We start from the raw sequence: 12,155 nt of genomic DNA on the forward strand, positions 1-12,155 counted from the left end.
TATAATAGCATATATATATATATATATATATATATATATATACATGCTATAATAGCATATATATATATATACATGCTATAATAGCATATATATATATATATACATGCTATAATAGCATATATATATATATATATATATATATATATACATGCTATAATAGCATATATATATATATATATATATATATACATGCTATAATAGCATATATATATATATATATATATATATATATATATATATATATATACATGCTATAATAGCATGTGTTCTTAAGAATTGTTTGATCGATTCCTTGTTCCATCTCGTTGGCCGAGTATCCATCAATTTGCTGTTTTGAGACTTGATTGTAATACAGCTTCCTATTCTAGTAGCTTCTTTCCAGGAACTTCAAGTTTATGGATCTCCCTTCCTGCTGATCGTTTTCCTCCTACCTATAACTTTGGTCTTTTTAAGACTATAATCAATAAGCATCTCCTGTCATTTTTCGTTCTTGTTTGCTCCTTACATCAAATGGCTTCACACCTTGTCTAGAGCGATTTCCATAAAAAAAAAAAGAATCTTTACTATATATTCTAATAATTTGATTATCACAAATTTGATTAAAAATATATATTTACACATGTCAAATTGGATCTTGCCTATTTTGACATAAATCTATGTATGTATAAAAGTGACCTTTTCCGTCTATGGAATGGTCTCTAGAAAACTACTCTGCCAAATTTTGGTCTATATACTTGAAACTTGATATATAAGGATTTGGATCCGTGGAACAAATTAGCCGGTAAAAATAGCTGCTGAGGGATCAAAATTGAAAAAAAAAAAAAAAAAAAAAAAAAATTGGCAGGTGTAAGTCTACTAAATGTTTACCTTCTATACATGCACATATATACATTTATGCGGTAAAGTCTGTTAATTTTTTAAGTTCTGGCATCTGTTAGCTCAAATGGTAATAAATAAGGCTTGAGCATTAAATGTTTTGGTTTCGATTCTAACTAATGGCACCCAAGTCATTTTTAACTTTTGAAATCATTACTATATACTAGGTACAATGTAATAATCAATAGAGAATTGGCTCTGTAATAATAATGACATCTGCATGAATTGTATTTAGTCATATTTTATGACTGGGCCATGCTAGGGGCTATTACAATATGTATTGGGTACAATGTAATAATCAAGAGAATTGGCTCTATTATAATAATAACTATGAAATCTGCATAAATTAAATTATATTTAAGCATATTTTATAACTGAGCAATGCCGGACAGCTTGCTAGTCTTCTATAATACAAATTTCACCTTTTTGTTTAAATGTATGTTTGTATGTCTTGTAAACTTGATAGAGGCAACGGATTTTCACGAGATCAGTATCATTTTGAAGCTCGACCCTTTAGAGACAAATATCGAAAAATTGGCCAAAAACATTAATTCCTTCACCCGCAACTGGGCACTTTTCTACATGGAGGTGTCGCTTTTTTTTTTTTTTTTTTTTTTTTCTTTTCTTTTTTTTCTTTTTTTTTCTCCTTTTGTTCCTTTTTTTTTTTTCTTTTTTCTTTTTTTTCCTCCTTTTTTTTCTTCCTTTTTTTCCCTTTTTTTCCTTTTTTTCCTTTTTTTCTTTTTTTTCTTTTTTCTTTTTTTTTTCTTTTTTTTTTCTTTCTTTTTTTCTTTCTTTTTTTCTTTTCTTTTTTTTTTCTTTTTTTTCTTTTTTCTTTTTTTTTCTTTTTTTTCTTTTTTTTTTTCTTTTTTTTTTTCTTTTTTTTTCTTTTTTTTTTCTGATATTTTTGAAAGTCCTCACCTCTTTTCGATTGTCTAGCCTTCATTTAAACCTACGTCACTTCCGGTTTGGTGATGGGTGCAACAGCTAATGCATCACATTTTTTTTTTTTTTTCATCACTTTCTTTTCCTCCTTCGTTGTATGGGTTTGAGCCTGTCTACCTACTACCACTTTTTTGCTCAAACAATACCCTTACACACACCTCCACTTTCTTTTCCGTCTTCGTGTCATGGGTTTGAGCCTGCCTGCCTACTACATTTTTTTAGTTTTATATAAATAACTAATTTTTTTTTTGTTAGTTTTATAACTAAAAGAATACCTATCTCGGGGCAGGTAAAATGAATTCCCTGAACAGAAGTTTTACACCACTTATCCCCCCCACTCCCTTATGAAGATTAAAGGCAATATATAATAATATTAAACCTTATGTCTAGAATTTTTATTCCAATTTTGAGTAAAAATCTATTACATGATTTTTATTGTAGATAATATCTAAAATTTTTAATTTAAGCTTAAGGGGTCAAAAGAAATTGAAATTGAGCGAATTAGTAGCTAATAACTGTGAATCTGAGATTTTCGTTATCAAATCAGAGTGTTCATATTATGTCCATTTTAAAATAATTAAAAAATATTGAAAATTGGGGAATATTTATTGATTGATGCCTAATAGTTGTTAAAATTTCACAAAAATTTCAGGTATCTGGATTTTCGAGAAAAGCTTTCCACCCTTTTTAATCCCCTTCTATGAAACTCACGTTACACACTTTTACACCTGTCAGTTATGTTTCGAAATCATAATGATCGATTTAGGAGGAAATCTTGCACATACGAATATATTATTTATACATGCAACTGGGGGAACCGTTTGTGATTTTAATATTCCCTAGAAACTTCCTTCTTTAGAGGAAGTCAGTTCAACCTGCTTAGCATGAGTGCGGCTTCACTACGGTATATAAATATATAAATATGTACGTGTACATAACTTTATACAAATGGAGATATTCATTTCTTATTAGGCACATTTTAATTTTTGACCTGTGAAGGTCAACTAATATCCTATGTCACAAATAAATATATCTTAAGTAATCCTATTATAAATTTTCATACTGTCTGTCTGGGTGTGTGTGTGTGTGAGTGACGTGGTTTGACTCAGCCTACAGGCAACCCACCCAGACAAGTAAGGTACCGAAATGAAGCTTATGACCCACCGGATGTTTCAGTGATATTTATATCCATGTTTGGTGTATGGAAATGCAAAAAAAATAACGATTTACTAAACAATGTTTTATTTACTGGATATTTTTCCGGCATTTACCGGAAGTTATTATCTCCCTTAGTAAGTTTGATTTACCGTGTGTCAGACAGACAGACAGACAGGCAGGCAGGCGGTTCGAAATTAAGCTTATGACCCAGCAGATGTTTTAGTGATATTTATATCCATGTTTGGTGTATGGAAATGCAAAAAAAAAAACAAATAAAAAATAAATAAATAACGATTTACTAAACGTTTTATTTAGTGGATATTTTTCCGATACAAGGACTCAAGTTTGCCCAGCTGGGCAAACATGGGGGCTTGTTCATACAAAAACTTCATGTTTTATTTAGCACTAGCCTGGGTGTTTGGCGTTGCCCGGGTTTTTGGTGGTGTGTTGAGTAAAAAAAAAAAAAATTAGTAGGCAGGCTTGAATGTGTACTGCGAAGGAGGAAAAGAACGTGAAAAAAAAAAAATGTGACGTCTTTGCCGTTGCGTCCATCACCAAACCGAAAGGGGATGGTTCAACAAGAATCTGTTTACATTGGACTTGAAAACGACCATGTTGTAGTCTGCTGGAATGCAACAATGCAGTATAGTTCCACAGGCAGGCAGTTCTCTTTAAATAAAAACCTCTATGTATCCCCCCTCCCGGTCTCTCTCTCTCTCTCTCTCTCCATCAGTTTTCCAGCCTTCTCCCCAACTATTTTTTGTTCTATGATAAGTGCATTAATACGATCCCAAATGTCTCCACACATCCAATCTGGTTAAATGTGCGTAGAAATTAGATATGAACTTTGAAACCATATATCATTTTAGGTTGAAACAATAGAAGTGCATTGTTTTTAAATGGAATGGTGAATTTTTTTTATTTATTTTTTTTTTTACTCATATTTACCCCTAACAAGGCATATTGCCACTTAGATGTAAGGGAGTACTATTTGGGACCATGCCTAAAAAATATTAACAAGATGTTAGTTTACATTACATTCAAATTTCTGAATATCAATGCAGCTAGGGGAACAGGTTTACAAGGTTGTGATTCTTACGATCTTTATGTATGCCTGCAAACCTTGGACTGTGTATGCCAAACATGCTATTAAACTGAACCACTTCCACATGATTGTAGATTGATGAAAATATAGTCGCAAGACAAGATACCAAACACAGATGTTTTAGTCTGGTCAAGCCTCCTGTCAACACGTACCATGCTACAGCAGTGCCAGGTTCGTTGGGTGTATATGCCGCATGCCAGATTCAAGACTTTTAAAACAGCTCCTTTATGGTCATCATCATAGTGTTTCACTACATCTTGAGATCCATGTAGGTCCACATCGGAGCATGCCTCGCTTAGGGGAAAGTCTGTGGAGATGTGTGCGATAGTCTGCACATCAGCACTGCAGGGATAATGAGTATCATGTACATAGCCGCACTTGTAAAGGTTGTTCCATGTCTTGGCACTCTTCACTTGGGCCTGATTGAATGTTACTCACTCTTTCCGGGGAAGTTTAGAACCTGCTGGAAAGTCTTCGTTTGGTGCTAGAAGAGCCTCATTGTTGTCTTTGACTGATTTATTCCACCAACACAGATGGAATAACGCTGGTGTTGTTGATCCAAGGCCTGCATGTCTCGCAAAAACTTTCCACAGGCGACGGATTTTCACAAGATCGGTATTATTTTGAAGCTCTACCCTTCGGAGGCAAATATCGAAAAATTGGCGAAAAAACATTTTCTTCACCCTCAACTGGGCACTTTTCTACAGGAAGGGGTCGGTTTTTCGCTGATATTTTCAAGTCATCCTCTCTTTTCAATTGTCTAGCCTTAATTTGAATCTACGTTACTTCCGGTTTGGCAATGGGCACAGTAGCTAACACATCACTTTTTTTTTTTTTTTTGTTCACTTTCTTTTCGTCCTTTACGGTATGCGTTTGAGTCTGCCTGCCTACTACCACTTTTTTAAATTTTTTTTTTTTTTTTTAAATTTTAATTTCATTTTATTATTTCTTTTATTGCGCTCACAATTTTCCTTTTTTTTTTTTTTTCTTTTTTTTTTCTCAACCAACATACTTGACCTTCGGGACAAGATCAAAGTGTAGTATCTGTTCTTCAGATGCTGCACTTCAATTTTTTGTTCTCTGTCAGTGGAGGAGAAATCCTTCACGACTGAGACAATTTTTATTTTTGTTCCTTTTCTCCATGTTAAAAAACGACCCTGGTGTCTAACTCTGTCCCGTGGGGAGGCATTGTACATAGGAACACCTTTACACACACGCCTCCACTTTTTTTCCTGCCTTCGTCACGGGTCCGAGCCTGTCTGCCTACTACAACTTTTTTTATTTTTATTTTTTTTGCTCAACACACACCCAGGCTAGTACAAATTAGAAAAGACTGAATACAAAGCAGTCGGCACCTCTGCTACTGAGTCATGATCTAGGTGTCCTACAGGCAGGAGATACTTCAGAGTTCAGATCGAGCTGATAGTTCATCTCGTACAACAACTGCATGATCATGGCCATCTTCACAAGTGATGCACAGACATTGATAATTCACCTGATAAATGTTGTTTTAATTTTATCATCCAATCACTCACAAGTACAACCTGTATGTAGATTCCATGAACAAAGCTTCTTTCTTAGAACTGCACGCCTGTGGAACGCTGTTCCGCTTGCCTGTTTCCCTCCCAACTTCAACCTGGATGTCTTCAAGTCCAACACAAACAAATTCCTGATGAACCGCCCCCCCCAAGTAATGACACCTTACCAATTCTCCAATACTATTGCTACACTATCTCTTTGATTACTGTACACACAATAGCCCTTATCCCCGAGTGGCCATTGGGCCTTGATAAGTGGTGAACTCTATGTAAAAAAAAAAAAAAAAAAATTATTAAACATATCTTTGGTTTGATAAATGTTTTTGCTATGAATATTAACTGTTAGCAGTAGGGTATATGGACTTGCCTCCCCACAAGGGCTGACTTAGACATAAGATCAGTTTGTAATGTGAGGAAAATCCAGCTCCATAAAAAGGGGCATCTTGGATTGTCTCAATCTAGAAGGATCTCTTTTACTGACCCAGGAAAAGAACAAATTGAGTGTAGTATCAGAAAGTATAATATACTTCGATCTATGTTCAACTGAGGAAACATGTTATGACCTTTGTTTTTAATTACTGAACTGGTAATAAACAATGCTCAACAGAGATGGATCCTTAGATTATAAGATATTTTTGCAGACTAAGTTTTGACCTCTTTAATGTCATTCAAACATTTTTATCTTTTTTTTTTTCTTGTTTAAATACTGTGATTTCTTTTTTTTTTTCTTTTTTTTTTTTGTTGGACAAGTGGTCATATGAAAATAGATGTTTAGAAATACATTCAACAACCAATTTTTTTTTTTTTTTTTTTTTTTTTTTTTAATGGAAATCGCTCCAAACAAGGCATAAACTCACTTGATGTAAGAAACTAATGGTCAAAACTGGCCAACAATGAGTCTTAATGAGTTCCAACCTATAAAACAGCAATTATTTCCCCTTTATCAGAAACATATTAGGTGCCTTTAATAAGTTTCCAGACTTTACATATGGGCAGTTTTAATTGATAGTATACACATAAAACTTTAGTCCCCTTCGATGTAATCTCCTCCGGCTGCAATGCACTTGTTGTACCATTCTAACGTTTGAATGTCCTCTTGTGTGAGCGTGTCAATGACCCTTGTCACAGCCTTTCACCTCAATTGCCTCATAATGACAGCCTCTAAGATTTTCTTTGAGCTTAGAGAATAACCAAAAATCACAAAGAGCAAGGCCTAGACTACAGGGAGGATGAGGAACTGTCTTGATGCCCAAGACAAGGTCTTTTTTTTCTGATCTTCTTAGAGCAGCCTTGGGACAAACTTTGCGTAAATCTTCTGCATCTTCAGTTCCTTGCGAATAATTGTATGTACAGTTCCCACACTGATATCAAATTGTGCATTTATTGTCTCTATAGACATACGACGGTCCTTATCCATCAAATTCTTTATTTGGCCAATCAACTCTGGTGTTCTGACTTCCTTACTCCTACACCTTTCATCATCTTTCACAGACTCTGTGCCTTTCTTGAATCTCTTATGCCATCCAAAAACTGATGCTCAATTCATGCAAAATGGTCCAAAAGCAGTCTGAAGAATCGCATACATTTCTGTGCCATTTTTTCCAAGTTTAAAACAAAATTTTATTGCATATCGTTCTTCTAATGCGTCCTCACATCCAAATTGAATTTGTAATTTGACCAACTGACAATCAAGCTTTAGTAGGGTGTATTCCAATCCCTGCTGTAACTGTTCTTTGAAACCTGAAATCATAAAAATTGGTCAGTAAGGACTAAGGGACAAAATAAGAGAAGCAAGAATTACCACGCGACTGAAAAACATTGAACTCTTATGATGTACTGATAAAACTTTTGGAGAATTCATTTTAGGGTCATTTTTTGGAAAAGCCAATTTTAGGCCCATTTTTAAGGAAAACCGTCGCAGGTAAAGCTTAAAAATAAGAATAAATGTTATAATACTCACAAACGAAATGTGCTGTGAAGCAAAAGCTTGTGAAAGATTTTGTATGTTTAAAACAAGGATATGTGAACATAGAATGCATGTTCATAGTTTGAGAGTCCATGCAGAACAAGAGGAATTCATGTATTTAGATTATTAGGAAGTCTAGGTTGATTATTTATAAGCACAGAGAAGTATCCAAGCGTCTAAAAAAAAAATTCTATCAAAACCTCTTCACTCAATTACAAAAAAATTACACATATTTACTTCATGATGCTACATATTTTTGTTTTCGTAGTGCCGTGAGACGTTTTTTTTCTTTCCGTCTCCATGGTACCATGAGACGTTTTTTTTCTATCTTTGTAGTGCCATGACACGTTTTTTTCTGTCTTCGTGGTGCCATGACACGTTTTCTCTTTCTATCTTTGTGGTGCCATGACACGTTTTTTTCTGTCTTCGTGGTGCCGTGACACGTTTTTTTCTGTCTTCGTGATGCCGTGACACGTTTTTCTTTCTGTCTTTGTGTTGCCGTGACACGTTTTTCTTTCTGTCTTTGTGTTGCCGTGACACGTTTTCTCTTTCTGTCTTTGTGGTGCCGTGACACGTTTTCTCTTTCCGTCTTTGTGGTGCCGTGACACGTTTTCTCTTTCCGTCTTTGTGGTGCCGTGACACGTTTTCTCTTTCCGTCTTTGTGGTGCCGTGACACGTTTTCTCTTTCCGTCTTTGTGGTGCCGTGACACGTTTTCTCTTTCCGTCTTTGTGGTGCCGTGACACGTTTTCTCTTTCCGTCTTTGTGGTGCAGTGACACGTTTTCTCTTTCCGTCTTTGTGGTGCCGTGACACGTTTTCTCTTTCCGTCTTTGTGGTGCCGTGACACGTTTTCTCTTTCCGTCTTTGTGGTGCCGTGACACGTTTTCTCTTTCCGTCTTTGTGGTGCCGTGACACGTTTTCTCTTTCCGTCTTTGTGGTGCCGTGACACGTTTTCTCTTTCCGTCTTTGTGGTGCCGTGACACGTTTTCTCTTTCCGTCTTTGTGGTGCCGTGACACGTTTTCTCTTTCCGTCTTTGTGGTGCCGTGACACGTTTTCTCTTTCCGTCTTTGTGGTGCCGTGACACGTTTTCTCTTTCCGTCTTTGTGGTGCCGTGACACGTTTTCTCTTTCCGTCTTTGTGGTGCCGTGACACGTTTTCTCTTTCCGTCTTTGTGGTGCCGTGGCACGTTTTCTCTTTCCGTCTTTGTGGTGCCGTGGCACGTTTTCTCTTTCCGTCTTTGTGGTGCCGTGGCACGTTTTCTCTTTCCGTCTTTGTGGTGCCGTGGCACGTTTTCTCTTTCCGTCTTTGTGGTGCCGTGGCACGTTTTCTCTTTTCGTCTTTGTGGTGCCGTGGCACGTTTTCTCTTTCCGTCTTTGTGGTGCCGTGGCACGTTTTCTCTTTCCGTCTTTGTGGTGCCGTGGCACGTTTTCTCTTTCCGTCTTTGTGGTGCCGTGGCACGTTTTCTCTTTCCGTCTTTGTGGTGCCGTGGCACGTTTTCTCTTTCCGTCTTTGTGGTGCCGTGGCACGTTTTCTCTTTCCGTCTTTGTGGTGCCGTGGCACGTTTTTCTTTGGGCCGTGGTGGTGCCGTGGCACGTTTTTCTTTGGGTCGTGGTGGTGCCGTGACACGTTTTTCTTTGGGTCGTGGTGGTGCCGTGACACGTTTTTCTTTGGGTCGTGGTGGTGCCGTGACACGTTTTTCTTTGGGTCGTGGTGGTGCCGTGACACGTTTTTCTTTGGGTCGTGGTGGTGCCGTGACACGTTTTTCTTTGGGTCGTGGTGGTGCCGTGACACGTTTTTCTTTGGGTCGTGGTGGTGCCGTGACACGTTTTTCTTTGGGTCGTGGTGGTGCCGTGACACGTTTTTCTTTGGGTCGTGGTGGTGCCGTGACACGTTTTTCTTTGGGTCGTGGTGGTGCCGTGACACGTTTTTCTTTGGGTCGTGGTGGTGCCGTGACACGTTTTTCTTTCGGTCGTGGTGGTGCCGTGACATGTTTTTTGTTTTTTTTCTTTCCGTCGTCGTCTTGTCGTGACACGGTTTTTTTCTTTCCGTCGTTGTGGCGTCATGACATTTTCTTTGGGACCCGAATTTTAGTTTTAGTCATTTTTGTGATATATTTTGCTTACTTTGTGTTTTTTTTTTTTTTTTTTTTTTTTTTTAATCATTTGCAACGGGCATTTCTTTTGAACATGTTTATTTTTTGTTTAAGTTTTTTTAATTTACTTTTACTAGAATTGTATTCTAATTTTATTTTCTAAAATGCAGTATTTTAACTGTCTTTTTTTTTTTATTTCAGTGACACGACAAAAAATACAATCATGATTGGTGGGCTTTTTATCTATAATCACAAAGGCGAAGTGTTGATTTCCCGTGTCTATCGAGATGACATAGGGTATGTGTGTTTGTGTTTTTTTTTTGTTTTTTTTTCTTTTTTTCCAGCAGCACATAATTTCCATTTTGGTTTAGAAGCAGGAATAAACTGTAATATTTAACTTTTGAAACTTTTAAATGCAATTTTTATAATATATTTAACAAGTTTCTATTTTTTATATATAAATATTTTAGTTTTAACTTAAAGTTATTTTATCGTTCCAATATAGATCGTATTACAAATGATCTTCATTTTTAGTTTTGTTGTTGCAAAGAAAAAAGGAAAGTACACAAAACCTTGGCTCACTGCAGTGCAGCTGCGCCATCCGTCGGTACTTTCCGTAGACTCATTTTCATGCCTGTCCCCATCTGCTCCAGTGGCCTGTTTTTATAAAAGACAGTCCTCCAAATGCGCATATGTGCGCGAGAGCACACGAGATTCTGCGAGATTGCATTGTTATATAAGGCCGAAGGCGCCATCTTGGACCCTTTTCAGCATCATGACGCTGCGTCGGCAAAGCGCACACCGAGGCCATTTAAGAGGTAAGCCTGTGTTCCCACAATCCCCACCCTCCCCCAATATCATTATCAGAGAGGGCAGGGACGCAGTGACCTTTTTTCTTTGGGTACTTTTTCGGAGAGAGGGGCCGGGGTCTTCGCCTTCGCTTTCGTCCTCGGTTTCAGGGTCGGTGAACCTAGGGCTGCTAATCACAGAATTGCTGTCCTACAAAGTCGGCATAACCCAGAATGATGGTTCACAGGTCTTGCTCTCATCACTGAGTGGTGGCTGCACTTGTGATGTCGATCGAAGATCCTTGATGTGACGGGGCACCTCGCCAACCCGCACTGATTACGGGGTGATCACCTCAGTAACATGCCCGGTTCTGTAGCGTGTTGTGCACTTGCCGCGGGGGTTCTTAACCCAGACGACATCCTCCTCTTTGATACTCTCTTGTCGCCTCTAGCTAAGGCAGTGGGCTGGTGTCCACGCCTCTCACCCTGACGTAGTACCTGTGCAGTGCTTCGGCTGGCACAGTAGAGGGTGAAATGTTGTCCTTAGGGGTGACGTTATATCAATAGACCGCTTCAGGCACTGTACACCCCTTGTGATGGTCTTGACGGTCCTGTGGTTTCTCCCAATAATTCCATTCCCGCTAGGCACGTGGGCGCACTAAAATCGCAGATGTATACCCCAGCCGTCTGCAAACTTTTTGAACTGCTCGTTAACAAAGGCGGTGCCATTGTCGGTCAGTATCTCAGATTTTAAAAAAATACTATTTCAAGGTCAAAAGCTACCCAACGATAAGTGTTAAATGGATAAATTCTTATCCAGTAAACAGCAATTTTTCCCCCTTTGTCAGAAACATTGCTTGTAAAATGTGAAAACTAAAGGACAAAATTAGGGAAGTGATAGTTACGAGACTGCTGAAAATAAATCTTGCATCAGTTTAAACACTGATTGTTAAATTTTGGTCACTTATGACATTGATTGATATAGGCATATTGATAATTTAAGATGTGGTGCAGGTCAGAGAAGCCGATTCAATCCAACCATGCTGATCTTTTTGCGACAATAGCAACATTGATTACTACTGTCAAAATTCAAATATTCTCACATCATTTAATAGATTTTTTTTTTTTTTTTTTTTTAAATTATTTATAATAAAAAATATTTTTAAAATCAAATTTTAATTCTTATTCTAGTAAGTTAAATTTAAGGAATGTAAGTTTGAACATTATACTTTCCTAGCATAGACAAATTCTTCAGCTATTAATATTTCTTTCAAAATTAAATTTTTTTTTAATTTTATTTAATTTTTTTTTTTTTTTTTTTTTTTGTATTTACAAGAATTTAAATGATTAAAAATGTTTTATGTTAGCAGTCAACTAGACAAAGTAAATTTTAAAATAAATTGTACCTAGTACATTACTAGTGTGAATGCCTGGGCGGACAGGAAGTTCGGTTTGGCTCTTTCATCGATATCCTGACAGAACGGAATCGCCCAAATAAAGAACAACCACCTCACCAGATATTTTGGCAGAAGGGATACGAAGAGAAGCAGCTATTCTCTGAATCCCTCCACCTGCTCCCAAAAATATATGAATTAAAACAACTTTCCTTTCATTCAAAATAGCAAGTGCTCGGATAATCGAGAAAAAAAAAATTAAATGTAATTATGCAGGATAAGGATTGTGCTATCGC

General features: G+C 37.0%; 1 protein-coding gene across 1 annotated transcript in view; it reads left to right on the top strand.

The window, feature by feature from the left end:
- LOC145268310 (AP-2 complex subunit mu) overlaps positions 1 to 12,155 on the top strand; it is a 50,189-nt gene that overhangs the window by 14,908 nt on the left and 23,126 nt on the right. Inside the window, exon 2 of the mRNA XM_080123768.1 lies at positions 9,879 to 9,974. Within this exon, the coding sequence (XP_079979894.1) occupies positions 9,901 to 9,974 (74 nt within the window). The 5' untranslated portion in view covers positions 9,879 to 9,900. The remainder of the gene's footprint in view (positions 1 to 9,878; positions 9,975 to 12,155) is intronic.

This window comes from Euprymna scolopes, chromosome 43, assembly GCF_053919585.1.
Source record: "Euprymna scolopes isolate OS-2025 chromosome 43, ASM5391958v1, whole genome shotgun sequence".
NCBI lineage: Eukaryota > Metazoa > Mollusca > Cephalopoda > Sepiida > Sepiolidae > Euprymna > Euprymna scolopes.